The 23,932-nt window shown below is 36.9% G+C and overlaps 1 protein-coding gene across 11 annotated transcripts in view; it reads left to right on the top strand.

Moving 5' to 3' along the window:
- HACE1 (HECT domain and ankyrin repeat containing E3 ubiquitin protein ligase 1) overlaps positions 1 to 23,932 on the top strand; it is a 121,054-nt gene that overhangs the window by 71,588 nt on the left and 25,534 nt on the right. For all 11 annotated transcript variants that reach the window (XM_042986891.1, XM_042986890.1, XM_042986885.1 and 8 more), the window contains 5 exons: positions 13,503 to 13,614; positions 13,708 to 13,805; positions 13,986 to 14,073; positions 17,784 to 17,933; positions 18,457 to 18,653. In XM_042986891.1, coding sequence (XP_042842825.1) covers positions 13,503 to 13,614; positions 13,708 to 13,805; positions 13,986 to 14,073; positions 17,784 to 17,933; positions 18,457 to 18,653 — 645 coding nt within the window. The remainder of the gene's footprint in view (positions 1 to 13,502; positions 13,615 to 13,707; positions 13,806 to 13,985; positions 14,074 to 17,783; positions 17,934 to 18,456; positions 18,654 to 23,932) is intronic.

Raw genomic sequence — 23,932 nt, 5'->3', positions numbered from 1 at the left:
TTGTTGTAAGTGGGGTATTAAAGTCCCCTTCTATTATTGTATTGTTATCATGAGTTTCTTTATGTTTGTTATTGATTTGTGTATTTGGGTTCTCTCAAGTTGGAGGCATAAATACTTAGAATTGGTAGATGTTCTTATTGGTTAGACCCCTTAATCATGACACAGTGTCCTTCTTCATCTCCTGTTACAGTCCTTAGTTTAAAATGTAGTTGGTCTGATATAAGTATGGCCACTGTGGCTTTCTTTTTGACGTCTATTAGCATGGTAAATGGTTCTCCATTCCCTCACTTTAAATCTGCAGGTGTCTTTAGATCTAAAATGAGTCTTTTGTAGGCAACATGTGGATAGGTCTTGTTTTTTTTTTTTTTTTTTTTTGATTTGTTTTATTTTTTAATCCATTCTGATACCCTGTGTCTTTTGATTGGAGCATTTATTCTCTTTATATTCAGCGTTATTATTGATAGATACAAATTTAGTGCCATTGTATTACCTATAAAGTCAGTGGTTCTGGAGATTTTTCTCTGTTACTTTCTAGTCTTTGTTGCTTTTGGTCTTTCCTAGTCAAAGGGTCCCCTTTAATAATTCTTGTAGGGCTTGTTTAGTTGTCATGAACTCCTTTAGTTTGCTTGGCTGGAAAGTTCTTTAAGTCTCCTTCTAAATGACAGCCTTGATGGATAAAGTATTCTTGGCTGCATGTTTCCCAATCAGCACATTGAATATATCATGCCACTCCCTTCTAACCTGTCAAGTTTATGTGGAGAGATTTGCTGCTAACTTTGTCTTTCCTTGTCCGTTAGGGATTTCCTTTCCCTTGCTGCTTTCAGAATTCTTTCCTTATCTCTGTGTTTTGCAAATTTTACTAGGATATATCTTGGTGTTGGCCTGCTTTTGTTGATTTTAATGGGTGTTCTCTGTGCCTCCTGGATTTGGGTATCTATTTCCTTCCCCAGTTGAGGGAAGCTTTCAGCTATAATTGCCTAAATGAAACTCTGCTCCTTTTCCCCTCTCTTCTTCTGAGAGTCCTATGATGTGAATGTTATTATGCTTTATGGAGTTGCTGTGTACCCTAAGTTTATATTCGTGATCCAATATTTTTCTCTCCCTCTTCTTTTCAGCTTCAGTATTTTCTACAATTTTATCTTCTATATCATGTGTTCCTATACTTCTTCCATTCTTGTGGTCATTATAGTCTGTTAGTTTTGCATCTCAGTTACAGCACTTTTAAATTTCAGTCTAACTAGTTTTTAGTTTTTTTTAACTCTGTGGTAAGGATCTCTTTGGTTTCTTCTTTGCTTTTCTTAAGCCCAGCTAGTATCCTTATGATTGTTGTTTTAAAATCTGGTTCTGGCATATTACTTATATCATTTTTGATTAGCTCCCTGGCCATGACCTTTTTTTGTTCTTTTGGGATGAATTCCTTCCTCTTGGCTTTTTGTCTAGGTATTCTGTATATTAGGAAAACCTGTTATGTTTCCTGCTCCTGAGAGTAATGGCTATATTAAAAAGAGATCACATGCTGTCCAGGGTCTGATGCTTCAGGAAGTACTTCTGGTATATGCTGTGTGCACTCTGCTGTTGTGTTTTGGCTCCTCTTTCCCTGAGGTCAGTCTTCTGCAGAATTTCTCCTTGCCTGCAGTGGGGGAGTATTTGGACCTTGTCCACTATACGGTGAGTTTTATCTAGATATGTTTTGATCTGTATTATAAAAGGGGCTAGATCCTGTTTCCCCTAGAGCTGAAGCTTTGCAGGACTCTATGGTCATTAGACTTGGTGGGTGTGGGAGGTTTGTGTTGGTCTTCTGGGGGAGGGTCCCACTGCTGATCTGACGCTCAGGCACACTTGCTTTAGTAAAAAAGCACCTGCAGGGCGCCTGAGTTGCTCAGTCAGTTGATTTTGGCTTAGGTCATGGTCTCACAGTTTGTGGGATTGAGCCCCGCATCTGACGCTGTGCTGGCAGCAGGGAGCCTGTTTGAGATTCTCTCTGTGTCCCTCCCCATTGTGTGAGCTCTGTCTCACGCTCTTTCTCTCTCAAAATAGATAAATGAAACATTAAGAAAAGACACCTGCGGAGCGCAGGGGGCACAGAGCTTGGTGCAAGCAGCTGAAGCCTACACTGTGGGCTCTGTGCTGTTCACTGGAATTTGATGGGCGGGGGTAAACATAGGGTCACCTGGCTCTCTCCTCCCCCGGTGGGAGAGTTTGCACCTGCCGCTGTTCAGGAAACCCTCACAGAAGAGTGAACAGTCTCTCCTCGTTTGTCACAGGTTCCCTCAGATCCCTGCCTTCACTCTGTCTGTGTCCAAACCGTCTGCTCACCCGGCAGCCCTGTGCTCCTGTGTTCTATCTCAGGTGTGCCAACTGGATTTCAAAACTCCAAATTTTAGGGACCCAGCAAGGACCTTCTCTGATCCTCTGGGGCAGGGTCTTGCTACACTGTGTCTGGTGCTGTTTTGTCCCAGAAGAGCAGTTGCACAGGGACTTGGAGTTTATGGTCACGTGCAACAAAAAGCCAGCGTCCAGGTTAGTGGCCCACAGCAGGCGTCTCTGCTCCTGTGCCAACGAATGGGGTAGCTCAGTGTTGCCCACTGGCTCATTTGTCCCTGGAGAGGCAGTGCTTCCTCTTCAAAATGCACTCCAGCAAGGGGAACTGGCTCTCCCAGTGCCACCCAGGGGATCCTCAGGCCACACTCTGCTCCCACAGTGAGGGCCTCTGCCCTACATTCCACAGAAGCACCTCTGTACCCTCCAGGCTCCATCCAGTGATAGTGGGGACTTCTAAAACTTCAGACTTTGAACTCTGCTGCTTGTAAAAACTTGCGACTATCAGTTCCTTTTGTTTTCCCTGTCAGTGGTTTGGGACAAGTATCTTTTCTTTGCAGTGCCCTGCACAAGAGAGAGTGTGCTCTCTCTCTCTCTCTCTCTCTCTCTCTCTCTCTCTCTCTCTCTCTATTTCTCTCCTCTCTCCCTGATCAGGGCTCCTTCCTCTCTGCAGCATTAGGGATTGTTTTCTCCCCCAAATCACGTCTCCACACCTCCTACCTTCCATGATGTGACCTCTTTTTTCCCTCTAGTTGTGCAGTTTGTTCTCTCAGTCCTCAGATCTGTTTCCTTCATATTCAGAATGATTTGATATTTATCTAGCTGTGTTCGAGGAACGAGGCAAGCATAAGGTCCTCCTATTATTCTGTCATCTTTTTTTTTATTTTTTATTTTTTTAACATTTATTTATTTTTGAGACAGAGACAGAACGTGAACAGGGGAGGGGCAGAGAGAGAGGGAGACACAGAATCTGAAACAGGCTCCAGGCTCTGAACTGTCAGCACAGAGCCTGACGCGGGGCTCGAATTCACAGACCGTGAGATCATGACCTGAGCTAAAGTCGTATGCTCAACTGACCGAGCCACCCAGGCGCCCCAACTATTCTGTCATCTTAACTCAACAACTTATTTTTTTTTTAAGTTTATTTATTTAAGTAATCTCTACACCCAACATGGGGCTTGAACTCATGACCCTCAGATCAAGAGTCACATGATCTGACTGAACCAGCCAGACACCTTTATACATTTAACTTTTAAAAAGAATCTGCTCTTTCTTACTGAAAGAGCAGACATTAAAAAGCAGAATTTGGGGCACCTGGGTGGCTCAGTCAGTTAAGTATCCAACTCTTGATTTCGGCATTCGTGAGTTTGATCTCTAACCAACCCCCCCCCCCCCCCCCCCCCCCCCGTCATGCTATGCACTGATACCATGGAGCCTGCTTAGGATTCTCTCTCTTCTCTCTCTGCCCCTCCCCTGTGTGCTCACATGCTCTCTTGCTCTCTCTCAAAATAAAATAAACATTTTTTAAAAATAAAATAAATAAAAGGCAGAAGTTAATCTTTCACTGGTTGTCTTCACAACAGTTTTTTTTTTTTTAATGTTTATTTATTTTTGAGACAGAGAGAGACAGAGCATGAACAGGGGAGGGGCAGAGAGAGAGAGGGAGACACAGAATCGGAAGCAGGCTCCAGGCTCTGAGCCATCAGCCCAGAGCCCGACGCGGGGCTCGAACTCACGGACCGTGAGATCGTGACCTGAGCTGAAGTCGGACGCTTAACCGACTGAGCCACCCAGGCGCCCCAACACAACAGTATTTTTACTAAGAATTAATAAAAAGTGATATTTAAGCCTTTTGAGGATAAACTAATTCTTAGTTTAGCTCAAATGAAGAAATTTACTGGTGTCCTGTAAATTTCCTGTAAGATAACCTCTTTGTGGTCTTGTGTATTGATTATATTTATTTCTTGAAACTCTTGGCTTTGTGGTATTACACCACTCTGGTCCTCCTTTGACTTTTCTAGCTTTGTGTATCATTTGGCCAAGCAGATTCTCAGTCCTGACCTGTAATCATAAACTCCATTATAGGTGTTTGTTCCCTATATCTTTAATCTCTTGAACAATAGACCTTACCTTGTGTCCATCTTCAGCTTTGTTCATGACTTTCTTTCTAGTGCTTTAGCTGTGGTACTTTCCAGTATTTATTTCCAAGCTCTTAGTAGTTACATCCCAAATAACCTGAAATTCAGAATATATAAAACCTCATTCATTATCTCTTCACCTCTGCTTCCTAGGAGTTTAGAGGTAGATTGTGAGAGGAGGGTTTTCCCCCTCTAAGCTGTTTCTATCATTAAGTTCTATCTCTAGAGATTTTCTCTTACTTTTCATCTTTATTCAAAGAAGTCATGTCTCATTTCCTTTTTGTTCCTCTTTGATCCCATGACATACACATTATCACCCAGTACTTAATATTTTAACTGTTGCCTAGACGGTCTCCTTTTATTCTGGTGCAACTCACATTTTAATAACCACATTTACCATGTTATTCCTCTGACCAAATACTCACAGTAGCCCCTGTATCCTTCACTTGATTCTCAGGATCCATAATTATGTCATCGATGTACTTGCACAAACTTATTTCCTTCATAATGTGCAGGAATAGAACTCTGGTTATGCCAGCTACCTTCACTTCATCTTCCAGAAAGACACAGTTTCTCCTTCTGTGCCTTTCTCCTTGACTCCCTTAGCCTGGTGTGCTCTCTTTTCTCCGTGCTTCAGTAAATCTTACCCAGCTTTATATTCCAGTACAAACCGTGACCTCATGAAAGCTTTGTACTCTCCTCATCTTTTAAGTCTGTAAATTCTTAGTGCACTGTAGTCTTCACTTAATGGTTTAGAACTTGATATTATATGTGTATTGTTTGTTTTATGCTAGTCTTACCTCTTTTTAACTGTATTAAATCATTTTTAACAATGAAATTGAGATTTTAAAGCTCATATGTTCCCTGCAGTGTTGGCACTTAGTAGGTATGCAATACTGCCTGATTAATCATAAAAATTATGCTTATCTGGCAAATGAATAAAAGAGATTTCTTTACTGTTCAAGAGATCTTATTTTTCAGTTTTTCGGGTGGAGGAAGGGAAGAAAAAAGGGTAACAGTTCCTTTTTAGTTGCCTTATATATTCGGTTGTGTGTTAACTCTCAGCTTATCAATAACCAGTGTTGTGGCTGGACCAGCCTTTGTGGTTCTGAACCCTTCAACAGTAGCCATCAGGAGACTTTGAAAATGAAGGTTTATTACTTACAGGACTTGAAAATTACTCAGCATACCTGAGGCCACGCGGTGAGGTCACTTGTAGAGAGAGAAAGAGCATAAGCACGCCTGAGCCTGGGGTTCTGCTTTTATTGGGGTTGATGTGGGGGTCTAGGGTTTTGAAGGCTCATTTTTTACTGGTGAATTTAAAACATTAGAGAAGGAATTTAAAGCACAGGAAGAGAAAAAAAAAAACAAGTGGCCCAAATGGTTAGTTATTAAAATTAACCAAGATTTCTAAAACAAAGGAATCTCAGTGTGAGGAGATGGCCTGGCTCTGTATCTAGTTTTGTGGCTGTGTCCCATACCCCCACCCCCCTACCCCCATTCTCCCCCTTCAGATAGTCCATCTTTGAAGTGGCTGTCACAGCAATCAAAGTTTAAGTCAGGCCCTTGCATTATGAAAAGGCAAACACCCCAAACAAGTGTCAGTATTTGTAGTCCACTCTGAGGCATCAGAGTCAATGGTGAGGACCTTAACTGCCTGGGTAGCAGATATAAGTCTTTTGTAGGGCATGTGTAAAACCCAGTACACATCTAAATAGCACATTGTAATAGCAAAACTTAATAATTATACAGGCAGTAGTCTGATATCCAGTCTGTAGCCATTGTCCCAAATTTGAAAGGTCCAGCTATGAAAATAGATCAGTTAAATAGTTGTATCTCATTTCAGGAGGTGGTCTTGCAAGTGGATTCCCAAAGTTGGGCCTATATTTGCAAGAAATCAGGTATTTAATAAGAGGCATTTCTATGGAGTAAAGGAAAAATAAAGGCTAATGGTTGAAGCAGATTATAAACTGAATCTGAATCTGGAGGGCAGGATTCCTAGATGTTAGGGTCAAAACAGCTTTGTAGTTTGAATTTTTGTGATGATGACATCAGGTGTTCAGGCAAACTCTTTATTGCCCACACAGCAACAGACACGAAGATTGTATATGAGATTGTGATGATTTCTCTCAAGTGTATATCCAGTTATTCCATTCTAGCTCTCGTTGTTTTGGGGAAAGGCAATTTTAGTTCTCAATGATTCCAAGTCACAAGGGTGGGAGAAAAACTGGACATGTTAGTTTGGAGAGTTGTAGCCAAATACTGGAAGAAACTAGAAGAATTTATGATCCATTTCAATTTACAGGTAAAAAACAAAACCTCAAGGACAATTAAAAGCACTTAAATCTGGTATCTGGAAAGGCGTATTACTGAAACATAATTAGGTCTTTCTGCAGTCACCCCCATTTCTATCAGAGATCAGGAAAATAAGGCTCAAGTGTTTGTAATATAAGTCCAGTCTCTTTAAACTTGGCCTGGTTATTTACATAAGTGCAGCATGAATAGCTATTGACCATGATTGACCATATAGACTCTTTTAATTCAGCTTTGCTGAATTTTTCATGAGGAGTCATACATTGAACTTGTAGATGCTTCTCAAGGCTACGAAGCCAAGCCAAGGACTTGGATGTCAGACTTCATCTGTAATACAGATAGATTGGGGTGAATTCCTCATTTTTTGAGGCTCTCAAATATTCTGAGGCTCCTGGGCCTGCCAGGAAGTGACTTTCTTCACTTACCTGGTAAGGCTGCTGGGAACCCTGTATGTAAGGCACCAGACTTTCCCTAGGGGCCTTCCTGGTTCCATAAAGTCAACCTTAATTTTTTAAAACTATCTGGTCATATCTGAATCTATGTATGTCTCTCTCAACTATGACATCCCATTCAAAGCCTTGGTAATGTAACCATTGTTTCCAGTTGTGTCCTGGTACAAGGAGAACAGATTCTTAAGTGAACATATGCAAATAATTGTACTGCTGTGAAAGTATACTCACTGAGAGTTTCCGAATTCTGGAGGGATCAGATGGAGGGAAAAAGTGATTGTTTCACCTTTGTTCACAAAGGTATATATTTTACCAAATTGCTGTAAGTCATAGCTAGCTTAAGAGAAAACGTTTCCTTCAATCTGGAAAACAGAAGATTAAAGAACCAGCAATATTTCAAACAAAACTCATAAAAAATTATAATTATTCTCTTCAGTTCATTCAGTCCTAGTGATTCTTGGTCGTGATCTTTTTTTTAGCAGTTTTATGAATTTAGTTTTTCCTTAGAGTTCTGTCCGTTCTTACCTAGTTTTAGTGGTACGATCTGAAAGTTATCAGAAACCTGGGCTTGTCAGATTCCTTTCCAGGAATCTCCTTGAAGATGAAGCATTTGTGCAAAAGCATCAGAGTGAAACAGTAACTTCTGTAAATGATAAAAGACTTAAGAATGCTTAAATTTAAAGCTCTGATGAGAGTTAATTATAACACCGCTGACAAGGAAATTTGGCTATTTCTGTGCCACACGTTTTAAGATGATAACTGGAAATGATGACTGATAACATTTCATATCAGATTTTTAGGAATTTCATAGAATTTCTGGAACACTTACATTAATAGCATATATCCATACAAGGATATCCATAAGGAGGGTTTAGTGTTATTTCTTATTTGATAATGCTTCTCTTATAATTTAACATATCAAATAAATCTAGTTAATTCATCATCTCTCTTTTTATAAGAAAAGTAAAGAGATCTTTTGAGATGTTCCAGGGGTTCCCTAGGAAATCCCAGAGTTATTTCCACGTTAAAAGGACTTGATGTAGAATTTGATTTGGGGAACGTTGTCAAAAATATCAAAAGGTTTTAGACACTTGAGTAAATAGGATCACAGATGATTATGAAACAATACTTAATTATCTACTTAAGTGACAAAAGATTGTATTTTTTAAATTAGTTTTTAAATGTTTTCATTTATTTTTGAAAGTGAGACAGAGCACGAGCAAGGGAGGGGCAGAGAGAGGGAGACACAGAATCTGAAGCAAGCATCAAGCTCTGAGCTGTCCGCACAGAGCCTGATGTGGGGCTTAAACCCATGAACCATGAGATCATGACCTGAGCTGAAGTAGGAAGCTTAACTGACTGAGCTACCCAGGTACTGCAGTGACAAAAGATTTTAAAGGCAAATATAGAAGGTTACATAGTTGTGAGCAAAATTCAGCTCCTTTAATATTGAAAAGACTGTTTGCTTAAGTAATCAAAGATCTGATTAAGACACATGAAACAGGTTAATTATTTTGATAAAACACAAAATCTTTGCTTTCTAGCTACATTACTTGAAAGATAAGGCAAAACCTTTCATAGTCTATTATCAAGAGCTGACCAATACTCCCAAGAAAACTTTGTCCTTATAGCAGATAAAAGAAAATTATATAAGCACAGTATTGATTTTAAAGCTTACTATTTTAAAAACCACCATTTATAACAACAATTCAGTTTTAGCCAACTTGACCGCACAAGGTAAAATTCTTTTCTCTTTCTTCTCAACTTTCTATACCATTTTGTGCTTTATTTTCCTCTTTCCCTTTCTGAAAAAAACAATTTTAAGGCAAATTGCTTTCTTTTTCCTTAGCAAAAATACATCTTCATACCTCATACCTTCTCTTAGCTGAAGATACATCCTACTTTTCTTGCACGCAGAGATGTTTTCCTTATTATTTCTAGTAGCTGTAATTATATATATTATTTAGAATTCTTAGCCCTTAGAAACCTTAATTTCTCACAAAAAGTAAGAAGTAAAACTTGTGAATTATTATATCAGCATTCTTTAGACTGGCAAATTTGTGACTATATTTCATAATTTCTATAAACATACATTTCCTCGTAGTACAGCTTTGCAGTGTGGTGGTACAAGACACATTTACTAACAGACCCAAATATCTTTAGTTCCTCTGTAATAAGAGGTCAAAAGTAGGTCAACTTAGGCTTGTTTTGCAATTAATATTTCAGTATTTTATCTTATTTGGAAATGATTTAGATAATCAGTGAATTACTTTCATTTAATTTAGCAAAATTCTGAGGGTGGAAGTTAACAAAAATTTTAGAAACTACTTTTAAGTAGACATGTCATCACATAAATATTGCTGAAAAGTTCGCTTAGAAACTCTTATCTCATTTAACATTTATCTAAATCACTCGATCACAGCAATTATGTTTAGACTACCCATGAAAAACTTCTTTAGACAGTAAACAAAGGTAAACCACCATCCCAAGCTATTTTTCTTGCTGACAAATTTTATAAGATATAACATGAATTTATTTGACTAGTAAACCCAGGTAGAGTAAGTTTTTTATCTGAATTATACTTAACGTAATTAATTATATTAATATGATCTGCATTATATTTACTATATATAATATACATGAACAGTATAATTTTATAATATAAATGAATTAGATATAATTTGCAATATACTGAATATCTATGTTTCTGAAGACATACTTTTTTTTAATTAAACCAAATTTAAAGTAGCTTTTACTTACCAGAGATTATTCCAGATCATGTGAACTTGAAAATATTTGAGTTAGTTTCAATATTTCTGAGTTTTAGGAATACTTATTTCCTAAGTGCTTATTTTTAAGCCAGTGAAATAGTTCTTTTACAAATTAATTTGGTGATCCTGTCTCTGGAGGTAGAGAGAAAAAAATCACATATACATAACGTACCCATAGACATACATGAACATGCAGACAGACATAGAGACCTGTAGCTTCCATTTCAGCATTCTAGCCATGAATCAGGTACAGCAATATAATACTCACTAGTTTATAAATAAGGGCTGAATCCAAATTGCCAGACAGAGTAAGAAAAGGTTGCCTGCTCTAGTAGCGAAAGCTTTGTACTAATATTTGTAGAGACGACTTTTAAGATTTGTACTTATCCTTAACAAATAATCTTAAAGAGGCTGTGGACTAGAGTTTGGGCAAAAGAGCTTTTATAGCATTTTGTATTTTAAAAGGCCTGTTTTCCCCCTTTTTTTCCTGTGGTTTCAGGCTATTGTGGGCAGGGCTTTAGGTACCCCCTGGGTGTTTACATTTCAAAGACATGGCTGGATCTTAAATCTTCAAGGGACAGAGTAGAAGGCAAGCTTTCTCCTAAGAGTTCTAGTGCCTTTTGGATGGTTTTGGCAGTCACAATAAAATGTAGTAGTGCTACCCTGTAATTAGGGGGAATGCCTTGTAAAAATAATTCTCTGGACTCCACATCAAATGGGGCCTCTTCAGGTTGGAAATGCAGAAGGGGTCATTTGGGTCATTGTGGTCATGGGAATGATGAACCCATTGGACCATGGGAATTTTGTGCAGCAGGAGATGGGCTTCCTCTGTGAACCTTAGCAGTAATCATGATGATGGAAGGACAGGTGCAGTGCCAGGCAATGTATATCCAGGTGAGGAGAGGGAGGGCTTGGCTATGAGTATCAGTGGCTCTAGGGGCCTTTGCCTTCCCAGTTCCCTCTTCCTCCTCTAGGAGAGGGCTCGATAATCCTGTCAGCTCTTCCCTTGTTGGAAGAGACACCTCGTGAGGCATGCTTCTAGTGGAAAGCTGTTCAGTGGAAAGCCGAGGGGGCTCAGGATCTATGGTATCTCAGAAGGAAGGACAGTATAGCCCAGATGGATCTCTGAGAAAGTTATGGATTTTAGGGTCTTTAGATACTGGCCTGTTAGTGCATTTTGGCCACTGTGAGGCATTTAGAGCCTGTTCCAAACAAACAAGAAAATCCACAATAGCCAATTAGCTCTCTTCTCTCCTTCCTGCTGCATAAAATCTTTAAGCAAAGTTTGAGTTTCATTAAGGTATAGTTTTTGATCTTGGTTTCTACGTGTTTTTTCTCCTGTGACCTTAATCTTCCATGTTGTTACCAGAAAATTTTGGATGACATCACTGTCAGCCCTCTTCATAGGTGGTTGCTTTCTTTTCCAGGGTGTCCCAGTAGACATCTCCAGGATTGGAGTCTGTCTTCAGTAGCGTGATATGCACAGGGTGTTTGGGAAAAGTCCCTAGGCCTCTGGAGCATAAACCAGAGTCTTGGCATGTTGGCTTGCATGGCATTGAATAATACCCAGGAAGCATTCGTGGGTTTTGCAGTTATCACAGAGCCGGTGTACCTCCTCAGGGTTCTTAGGACGTGCTGGTGCCAGATGTTCAGGATATTTATTTGTCATTAATTTTTAGCAATACCACACCAGGAATTGGACCCATGGTATCCCATTGGGTCAGGGGACAATAGCAATTTCAGTGAGTGAAGTGGTAACACAGAGACTGTAGGCCTCTGTTGTATTTTCCCTTTGTGGTGCCATTGGCTTCTAGTTGTAAGCCTATTTCACTCTTCTGGGTTAGGACATATAATTTGGGCACAACCCAGTTGACTCAGTGGTTGCAAGTGGAAACCTTCAGTCCTCCTCACCTAAGGGGAATAATTTCTTCCTATCTTTGGCTCAGAACCTTCCTTGGGCAGTCTTACCTACCCTCCTTAGCTTTCCTTGGCCATTGAGGATCTTTACGCACATTAGTAGTCAAATAAGATCTTTATAATTAGTAGTCTGATTGTCGCATTAGACCACATGGCCTTGATTATGCTGCTCTGGGGAAATTTTTGGATTATTATGGCAGCCGTGACCTTTAGGTTGGATACTGCAGGCAACACACAACAGAGGCAATGTGTGAAAGCACACAGTAGTATGACCCCTAGCTAAAGGTGTCCCTTTCTTAGATGGTGAGTTTGGCAGTTAGTAGGCAAGTTGCAGGTAAAGGCATTCCCCTTGGTTAGTTGCAAGGGCAATCATGTAGTCTTGCCGACTATGCCAGTTGTGTGTTGGTCTTGTTATTAACCGGTTTTGTGGCTAGAGAAGCCCTTGTGGTTCTTATTATGATTGCAAGATGCCGTTCAGCAATAACTATCAGGAAACTGAAAAAAAAAAAAATAAAGGTTTGTTACTTATAGGACCTGGATATTACACAGTATACATGGGAGTGGAGGTGGGGGAGTGGGAGAGTGTGTGCACATGTGTGAGCATGATAACATGCATGGACCTGTTGTTCTGCTTTTCCTGGGGTTGAGGTAGGAGCCTAGGATTTCACAGGCTTACTATTGGTGAATTTACAGCGTAAGAGTGGGAATTTAAAGCACGGGAAGAGAAAAAAACAACAAGTGGTCCAAATGGTCAGTTACAGAAATGAACCAAGATCTCTAAAATGGAGGAGCCTCCATGTGGGAAGGTGGCCTGACTCTTTATCTAGATGTGTGGCTGGCATTCTGTTTATTTGAAATAGCCATCTTTGAAGTGGTTGCCTTGGCAATCAAAGCTTAAGTCAGGCACTTACATTAAAGTAAGAAAAAATACCCCATTTATCAAGGTTTACACTACATATTCAAAGGATAGAAATAAGAATAAAGTTAGGCCTAAAGATTATTTTCATGGAAAATTAAATGTAACATGAAGTGTAATCTTTCTGGATTTGGAAATACATTCTTTTTTTTAAAGTTTATTTATTTTTGTGTGAGAGAGAGAACGAGCAGGGGAGGGGCAGAGAGAGAGCTCCGGAGAGACAGAGGGAAAGAGAGAATCTCAAGCAGGCTGTGTGCCGAGCCCGATGTGGGGCTCAAACCCATGAACTGTGAGATAATGACGAAACCAAGGGTCCTGGACGTTCAACTGACTGAGCCACCTAGGTGCCCCTGTAAATTCATCCTTACAAGTGTTGTTGGGATTGAAAGATATTGAGATTAAATTACATATTAGTTCCATATCTGATATTAAGTTTTTAAATATAACCTAACTTATTATGTCTTTTCTGTTAAAAAATATAATTAAAAAAAGTACACTCTATGTAATCAAAGCATTTCAGCTAAGACCTGCCTTTTTGTGAATAATTTTTGAAATGTCAGAACATTATCTAGAACTGTTTATTATAAATAAAGGTCTAAGGATGATTATTTGTAGAAAGGGGATTTAGATAGATAACTGAAATAATGCTAACATATTTTACCGTTATTTGTTGGGGTAGCCATTTAAAGATCGCTGTGAATGGTTCTATGAACATTTGCATTCAGGACAACCAGATTCAGACATGGTGCACAGGCCAGTGAATGAAAATGATATCCTGCTGGTTCACAGAGGTATGTTTGACAAAGAAACTGATGTGTGTGAGGCACAAAATACTAGTTATTACAAGTTTTAATATGTAAAATTAATCAATGCTACATATTTAGATTCTATTTTTAGGAGTAGCTGTGAAGTTGTGTCAAAAGCAAATTGTGCAAAGCTAAAGCAAGGAATTGCTGTACGGTTCCATGGAGAAGAAGGCATGGTGGGTATAAAAATAAGTGCTGTTAAGGTCATTATATATAAAAGATTGAAATACGCTTGAATAAAGTTTAGTATTTAATTGATAATGGAAGAAACTTGAAATTATTTTCATTTGTTATTCAGAAAAAATTTTTTCCTCATATATTTCTGTTCATACTTAATTTTATTTTCTTGAACTCAGGGTCAAGGTGTTGTGCGTGAGTGGTTTGATATTCTGTCTAATGAGATAGTCAATCCTGATTATGCATTGTTTACCCAGTCAGCTGATGGTAAGTTGCACAGTCTACATCACTTTTTCTGTGGCTTGTCACATTTTCAAACTCCTTCAGTGCATTGTACCCTTTGATTCCCATAGTGATCCTGTGAGCTAGGTGGGGTATTCCCATTTCATAGAAAAGAAAGTTGAAATTCAGAGTTTCCATCTACATTAACACAGTTTGTGAGCTGTAGGATCATGAATAGAATCTGATTCAGTTAAGTATTCTTTCCTGTAAATAGTTGGTTCTTAGATATTTGTCTCAAGGGCTAGTGCTGGCCCCAACGAAGTTTTCATCAGTCCTTTGTAAAGTACAACTAAACTTACTCAATTTAAGGATTGTCCTTAGACTCATTTTTGAGTTAAAAATTTCCTTTTGTGAAACAGTGCTAGTAGATGGGCTTAAAAATAGCCTTATGTGGAAAAATTAAAATTTGCTATTGCTTATTTGAGTTTCCAAGTCTTAAAATTTTTGGATCATAAAAAAAAAAGTCTAGAAATCATGGTATTAAATCTTAACTTATAATCTATTTATGTATAGTAGCTTAGTTTTCAGTCCTTTTAAAAGATCAAAATCTGGTAACTGAAAACCTGTTTTTATCTTATAAAACAGATAAACTGTTTGTTGAAATGATGCTTTGAATCTGCACAATTGTAACTTGATATTGTAGGCAAAATGGAAATGGTTATTGCTTCATCTATGGGAGGTATACCTGACAGTTCTCTAACTTAATAAAGACATATTCAAGTGAAGGTGGGATTCCAAGTTTTCAATGCTTTACACAGTTGCTTTTATTTCCTGAAAATCTTTTCTTTCCCGGTGTTTAAGTTCTTTTTATAAGCAGAGAGTGTATCATTAATTATAGCTTCTGATTGCCTCTACCCAAACCAGCAGGCAAATCTCCATTGAGTAAGAATGATGACTCTAAGAGAGGCGAGGGGGTGGGGGGCTGCAGTGATGCCAGGGAGCTGCAGGGATTCACCTGTGTGATGGGCTTCAGACTCACATGGTCTCTTGGAAGTTACTTAGGATTATGGGACTGTCTGCTTTAATTCTGTAACTACTGATTATTTACTCTGAGGTGAATTTGGTGTCTTTGTGATTTTGATGACAAGTTTGATGAGGTGCTGAGTTTAATTAGGCCTAACCTTTGAAGCAAGATTTAGAATTAGAACATTCTATTTTAGATTTATTTCTTTTCTTTATAGTCCTTTACTCTATGTCTGTTATTTTCATACCTGAAAAACAGATTTGGTGTGGAATCATAAGTCAAGATTCTTCCTCATATTACAAATATATTAGCACAGCATATGTTGCTCTGCTAACAGAGACCATAAAGATGGTGATTTGTCCTTTTTGTAAGCCATACAAGTCTTCTCTTTAGTGTCACACTATTTATAAATTAAAATCTAGATGAAATGTTTCTTTATGCTTACGTTTAGTTGATATGGAGGGAATTATATTAAAATTTTGAATTAAAATTCCTAAATGTGGGAAATGTTTGGCTAGATCTCATGTCTAACAATTTCTTTAAAACTTGCTTTCTCATTATATTAAGATGCTTACTATAGAGTTTGGCCTTTGGTGTTACACTGGACATGAGTCCTGGCTCTGCACCTCTTTTTGCTGCGATCTTGGGCCAGTAAATGTCACCTTTCTGGACCTCAGTTTCTCCATTTGAAAATGATGATAACCTATGTTTTGTAATGTGGTGAAAGAAATCAATTAGCTGATGTGTAAAAATGCTTAGCCCAGTACCTGGCACATAGAAAGCAGAAATAAATATTAGAAGCTATTATTCTGTGAGAATTATATTTTCTTGTTCTATAGGATTTTTCTGAGTAATGAAAAGAGCTGTGTCACAGTTACACTTATTTTGAACTTAGAACATAAACTTTGTGTTCTGTTTTAAGTAGTTTTCAAGTTAAAAATAACATTTCTTTCCTGAAGATCCCTCCCCCCAATTTGTTTCCTTATTTTTTAAAAATTTCTCCTTATCTTTTTAATAACCCAGATTTCCCAGAAAATACTTAGCAAAGGGATTATAAATCACAGACCTAGGAAAGGAAAGTTGAGTCATCAAAAATCTTTGCTGATTCATCAGTAACCCTAAGCATTTACTATTTTGATAGGTAAAAAAAAAACTTGTGACTATTCTTAAAATACTATATTTTTAGAATTATTGTTATGTTTGTCCTTGAAGTCTTTTATTCATCTCACAAAACTTTGTTTTGACTTTTTTAACATTTATTCATTTTTGAGAGAGCACAAGCAGAGGAGGGGCAGAGAGAGAGGGAGACACAATCTGAAGCAGGCTTCAGGCTCTGAGCTGTCAGCACAGAGCCTGATGCAGGGCTCAAATCCACAAACCATGAGATCATGACTTGAGCCGAAGTTGGACGCTTAACTGACCGAGCCACCCAGGTGCCCCTTGTTTTGACTTTTAATACCCAGTCTTACCCATTACTGGGATTGATTTTCAAAAGATACTTGACAGTGAATGACTAGCTTCATGTGGCCCTTTTAAGTCATTCAACCATAAGCTTCCAAATTTGTACCTTTTATCTAAGTAAACTGGTTACAGCAATGTAGTCTAGTGCTAACAGTGAGACATCAAAGACCAGCAATGAACAAAGTGAATTATTATCAAAATATGTATACTAAATGACCAAACATCTCACTTTCCAAAACTTTCCATTTTTCCTTTATTTTATTTATTTATTTTTTTGGAAGGGATACTATTTATTAGATTTAGCAGTTATTCTTTCTTTTAGCCCCGTTGCCTAGAAGAGTAGTAAATAGGCTGAGCTCAATAAATATTTGTTCAATGAATGTGAGTTGTATTCAGAGTTAGTGATCATCACAGAAAAATACGGAAAGAATTCTTTAAAGGTAAGGTTTGGTATTAGGTTTTTCCATTACACTAGATTTTTTTAGACTTTTTATTGTAAAATATATAACAAAATTCACTGTTTTAACCACTTTAAAGTATACAGTTCACTGGTGTTAAGTACATTGACCGTGTTGTATAACCATCACCACTGTCTATTTCCAGATCTTTTTTTCATATAAGTGGAATTATACTGGGTTTTGACAGTAATTGGTAACTATTGCCTTTGCCATTTTTACTTCTATACCTCAGTGGTACTTATTTGAAGTTGATTATTTGTCGTGAAGAATAATTGGTTGACTTGTGGATTTAGGTGATTTTCTGAAAATTGTTAAAAGGCATCAAGTTCATTACTTAAGAACAAGTTGAACATTTAAAATTCTTACCCTCTCATAGTGCTCTGTTCCATAAGAAACAAAAGGTAGTGAGTACCTACTGCACTGGGCATGTATAGATGAATGAAACAATACCTGCCCTAATTCATAGCCTAATATTTCCACACTGCCGAGGAAAATGTGTGTGTGTTTTATCGTATAATATATTATTTCCACTATCTCTCTGGCACATCTTCCAACCTTTTGGTTAAAAGTATTCTAAAATTTTCTCTCTGCACAAAGACTTAACTCTGATAAGTATGTGTGAATTAATGATTATCTTCTGACAATTCGCTTGTCTGCTATATATTCCACAAAGAACATTACTGTGGAAGTTTATACATCATGTAACTTTGGTTTTGTCAAAGTTGTGTTTGAACTGATTTATCTGCAGTGAAATGATCTTTCTTCTGCATCTGGATTCTTAGAAATAAATTATATTGTATTTATTTTAATAGGAACAACTTTTCAGCCTAATAGCAACTCCTATGTAAATCCTGATCACTTGAACTATTTCCGGTTTGCTGGACAGATCTTGGGATTAGCTTTAAACCACAGGCAGCTGGTCAACATTTACTTTACAAGATCATTCTATAAGCACATTCTTGGTACGGCTCTATTGTTATTTCCATAGGCATTTATTTAAAGTGTTTTTCTTAGAATCTTTAGGAAAAACTAAGTAGACAAGAGGTGGCATTCTGGATGAGGTAATTTTTATTTCAGTTGGAGACTATCTGTGTATGTAAGGCATTTGGGAGCCTGAGGGAGAGGGAAAAAAATTACCTTTTTCCTAAAAAAAAAATTGTTTTTCATTTAGTGTGTATATGTTCATGCTAAGAATGCAATTTAATATGAATATACTTAAGAGAATTGGCACTTCTTGAAGTGCATGATAATTTTCCTGTATAGCTATTTCAAAGAAAGAATACATTGTAAAAATGTGGAAAAAACCACAAGCTTCAGTTAATAGAGTTCCAAATCCAGGAATTAGCATGTATTTAAATCTTGCTGTCAATTGCATTATATTTTGCAGTTTTATGGAATATCTGTAGAGGGCAGTATTTCACCATTAAACAAACAAGGAAAGGCAGAAACATTTAGAATATAACTGCTGTATGTTTGCATTTTTAGGTATTCCTGTAAATTACCAGGATGTGGCATCCATTGATCCAGAATATGCCAAAAATTTGCAGTGGATTTTAGATAATGATATTAGTGATCTAGGTCTAGAACTAACCTTTTCTGTTGAAACTGATGTATTTGGAGCAATGGAAGAGGTGCCTTTGAAACCTGGGGGTGGAAGTATTCTTGTGACACAAAATAACAAAGTGAGTATTCGAATTTTTACCTTAGCCAATGTTTGTAACTTGTCCCTGATTGCTAATTACTCTAGTTTCCTGCCACTAGCTAGAAAAGCTTTTACTGTTACAGGGTTTCACAGCATTTTATAACAGATAAGATACTTAAATTAACTAAACCATCAAATATCAAACTTTGAATTAGGATTAAATCACTGTTGTGTTAGACAGTCAAGGCAGTTCCTGAAGCAGCCTAGAGCACAATTTGGTTGATTGTATAACTTGGATAACTGTATACTGAAAAATTCAATTAGAAATGGAAGCTTACATCAAGAACATATTTGCATCAGTCACTGTTTCATGTTTTAATGTATGATATTAAGAGTTCCAGTGGAGAAAAGAAGAAATTCCCATGTTAAGCTCTGTACCTGCTTTTGGGATCCAGTAGAGCTAATGGATCCAGTAGATCTATTCGACTACTTGATTTTTTTTAAGCTTTATAACTTGATTATGTATTATATCTTCTGTTTGTAAGTAGTTTTTCCAGTTTTACTGAGAAATAATTGACATACACCTGTACATATTAGTTTTAAATTTTGGCATATGTTTTAAATTTCATTGTTGAAAAATATGTTATTTTAATATATAATACATTTTTATGTTTGAAAATGTAGGAAATTGGGAGTCAGAAAATCTGGTTTGGCAATTCCACTTCTGTCATTTGCCAGTAGCAACTTTTGGTTAAACAAGACTAAAATCTTTTCCCTTTCCATTAGTTGGATTATAATTCCAAGATGGCTTCAGAAGCAACTAACTATAAGAAATAATGTCCATTGATTTAGTAAAGCATATATTCTTTTTTAAAAGCCCAAAAGACTTGGCTGCACTTTAACCTCTTTTAGCCCCAGTTTTCTATTCTATAGACTTGGGATAATAATACTTCTTTTTTTAAAAAAAAATTTTTTTAACGTTTACTCATGTTTTGATAGCGAGAGACAGAGCGTGAGTGGGGGCGGGGCAGAGAGAGCGGGAGACACAGAATTGGAAGCAAGCTCCCGGCTCTGATCTGACAGCACAGAGCCCTACGTGGGCTCAAACTCACGGACCATGAGATCACGACCTGAGCTGAAGTCAGACGCTTAACTGACTGAGCCATCCAGGCGCCCTGGGATAATAATACTTCTGGTACAGAATTGTTAGTAGCGTTTTGCTGACTGAAAACCGCAACACGAAAGTCAGTTGTTATTGCATAGTTTTCTACAAAGAGGCTCTTAGTTTGAGATACGTACAGGGTATTGGAAAGTTATATTAAGCTCTGTAGTTTTACTTTTTGAAATTTAGATACTATACACATAAAAAAAACATTAAGTGTAATTGTTGAAAATAAGATCAGGAACTGAGTATTTGCATATGTACACTTGGACAATTTTTAGTCTCCTCTTTCATTTTATCCAGGAGGACACTGAAGCCTAAAGAGTTAATGGTAAAACTGGGGCCAAAACCCAGTTTCAAATCTGATGTTCTTCCTGTTTGCAAAACATGTTGAGGAAGATCTTATTTGATTTTTAACATAACGAGTCATTTTAAGCTCTAGAAGATGAAAATTATAAAATGCTTATTTTTAAGATTATGTATATAAGCTTGCCAGTGAATTAAAATACTTTAAAAAATCTAATTATTAGATTGTCCACCCTGTCATGCATTTATTATTTTATTTTACACTGGAGACCTATTCTCACTTAAGAGTAATGAAGTTATAGAATCTTTGTTATAAGCAAGAGATTGCTTTTCAAGAAACTCAAATATGATTCTTATCTGTGAATATTATATCTGATGAGTAGATTTGTCACTCTTGTCAGGTACGTTTTATGTGCCAAAGTTGAAAGACCCATTAACAATTGCATGATGCATAGTTATATTTATCCTTGTATCTCCTAATAGTCCCCCTCTCATTATGAAATTACTTTTGTTTAGATTTTTAAAAATATATATTGTATTAATTCTTTTGCATTTGTGTCTTTTATTGAAATGTAGTATTGGTAAGTAATAACAAAAATAATATATGGATATTGGGGGTATACCTTTTGTTGTGAGCCTAGTTTGAGGCTAGAATACTATTGTAATATTAAAGAACTTGAAAGTTGCTTCTAAGTTTAATACACTTTTACTTCACTGTATTAACTCATTTGATAATAGGCTAACTTTTTTTTTAATGATTAGTTTCGGTAATAGAGATAAAAGCAGGATCTCAATCACTAATATGTTCATTATTCTCAGCTTTCATTTTGTGATGTAAACATTTTTTCGGAATAATTGAACCTCTTCATTTTCTAATATTACCAGAGTCAAGTATAATTGTATATCAGATTATCGATGTTTAAACATTTAATGCTTACCCAATAAGCAACCTGATTAATTTTTAAAATTAAAAATCTTTAGAAACATACCTGCATCTTAAATTGATCACTTGCTCTAAGATTGTTAAAGTATTAACTTTGTAAATACAGTTTTCAAACCATGTTTTTTAGAGATTTTGTTACTTTTAAACATACCTTTATTTCATGAACTTTTTTGTTACTTTAGGGTTAGCCTTTTACTTACTCTTCTCTATAGATGTAAAGTTGTAACTGTCGTTTGGAGTTCAGTGTCAAAATCTGTAAGCATATTGAAGCTTAAATGAGTTGCCAAGCTTGTTAGTATGAGAAAATCTGTGTAAGCTGATGTCCACATGGGGGAGTCATTTATTCCTGAATTTTATGGAAAGTCTTTGGTAATTATAGAGGGAAACCAAATAGATGAAAATAACTTTGTTTAAAAAGGAGTACCTTAAATAAATACAAATGATGTACAGAGAATATATATCTGTTCCACATTTGAAATATAATGCTCTTTTAAATTTAATTTTGTACCTATCAATTTGTTTAAAAATCTTAAAAACAAATAACAAAATGAAACTCTGGTTTCACTTTTGAAAATGGCTGAATTAACCGGGAGCTAAACATTAACATTTAAATAATACTTTCACCTTCTTTTAAAAGTTTTGCTTTTATTTTTCACTTTTACTTTTTTATTCTTGACCAAAAACTGGAATCATGGAACCATAAAATTTGTGTTAGAAGTGACAGTTTTTCTTAGATCTTCAGTTCTGTCTCCTAGAACTGAAGAGTAAACTACATGAGTTTTAAATGTTAACACTTTTACAATACTACTGATAAAGTTCACTCAGGCTGGGACGGAAAGAATTAGGGGTGGGGTAAGACAGGATATCAAGGAATGGAGGAGGTGCCATGGAAGTTAACTTATAGAGGAGATGCATTAAGTGGTCAGATAGGAGGAGTAAGGGGGAAAGGAAATGTTCTGGCCTTACGCGAAGTTGAGGATGACAGAGGATGATGTGTTTGGGGAACCACAGGTAGATCAGAGTTGTAGATCTTAGCTTCGGTTGTGGAGTAAATGAGTGGTAAAAGATGAGGGGAGTATATGGGGGCCAAATTCTGAAAGACTCTGCAACCACAATTAGGAATTTGAAAATTAATGTGACGACTGCAGGGATGATTGCAGGTGTTACAGAGCCAAGTTTCCTGAGTGAATTCTGGTTTTTAAAAAAACCACAAAACAGCCTCAACTTGGAGTGTGAAGAATGGATTGAAATAGGGCGATACGGGAGTCAGGACAGCTGCTAGGGGATTGTGGCGTTGGTCTGGGGAAGATGCATGAGAATTTTATAAGACAGTGACAGTGAGGATAAAATGAGATAGTGTAGCCTTTTTGATATTTCTGCTTATTTCTACAAAAGAAACCTGATTATCCTTTGGAGTTCTCAGTAGAGAAATTTTCAGTGAGAACTTTTACATACTAGAGCGATAATAAGTGGATAAACCCAGGAAAGAAGCTTTTTATCACCAAAGGATTTATATTCAAACAGTAACTTGAATTATGCCAATAACAACACCATTTAACCTGTTAACTATTAAAAAAAAATAACTATTCAAAACCATTTTATAAATGTGGTCCAGTTTTTATCTCTCCTTCAAGGAGGGGCAAAAAAATCTTGTTTTCACTATTAAGAGTTAACTATTGGGGCGCCTGGGTGGCTCAGTCTGTTGAGCGTATGACTTCAGCTCAGGTCATGATCTCATGGTCTGAGTTTGAGCCCTGCATCGGGCTCTGTGCTGACAGGTCAGAGCCTGGAACCTGCTTCAGATTCGGTGTCTCCCTCTCTCTCTGCCCCTCCCCTGCTCATGCTCTGTCCCTCTCTCTCTCTCTCTCTGTCAAAAATAAATAAACATTAAATTTTTTTTTTAAAAGAGTTAACTATTATTTAAGTAAATGGTTTTTTCCGGATATCTTTTAAGAAATAGTGAAAAAAGATTTGCAAGAAGAAAAATGGCTTTAACAAATGCATTAGTTTTCAGCATCACCACCACTCTTCATAAGAAGATATAGTTTAGGTTCAAAGCCTGAAGAGAAGTTAAAATTTTAAGGAAGATTTCTGAGAGGTGGATATTATTTATTTCCCATATTCAAAAGACTGGGAGATTATTAAAACAAAATGGTTCTGTAACTAGACATTAATTGGAATTTAATGTACAGAAGTTCATTCTTCTTAATCTTAATCTTTTTATGTTTTTCACTTTGCAGTTTCTTTTTTGCTTACCTATTTTATGTCAGTGACCAGGGTTGGAGGTTAAAGCCAGAAAAAAGTTGCTACGGCTCTGTTTTTTTGTTGCTGTTGTTGTTTCTATGCTCAGACTTTCTCAGTTGAAAGATTTCCATGTATTAACATAATTATTTCACCATTATAAGTACTAAGATTTTTAAATGTGATCAATTCTTTAATTCTTTGGCATCTGGTATTAATTTATGCCTTCAAAGAATTGACAGCAAAACTCAGGTGGGAGCAAATAGGACTCCTAGGATATGCCATCTGTTAGGGATAAAAGATCCCCTGCCTCCAAGTTCTATCAATCTCTTTTAACAACTTAAAACAAAATGAGAGTTTAGGTATGGTTTGTATTTAATGTTTAATTATGCAACTCTTTATGCCAGTGTTTTGTGGACTGCTTGTCATCTGTACATCCACTGTTTCCTTATTAAAACATGTAAGATATTTGATGCAGGGGCATAAGGTGTGGGGGGATGAGTCCCTTGGATGCCTGCATAGGTAATGGGAATGCAGCCAGTATATTTCTGCACAGTGTGAATAGTTAAAATGTTAGTGTGTGATAATAGTGGCTGTTCATGGTAATAATTGTATCATCAAGATAATGTTAATTTGTGTCCTTCTGTTTGAGGATGTGCAATGTTTA

This window comes from Panthera tigris, chromosome B2 (assembly GCF_018350195.1).
Source record: "Panthera tigris isolate Pti1 chromosome B2, P.tigris_Pti1_mat1.1, whole genome shotgun sequence".
Classification (NCBI taxonomy): domain Eukaryota; kingdom Metazoa; phylum Chordata; class Mammalia; order Carnivora; family Felidae; genus Panthera; species Panthera tigris.
The sequence above is the reverse complement of the archived record's forward strand: the minus strand, read 5'-3'. Positions and strand labels throughout refer to the sequence as shown.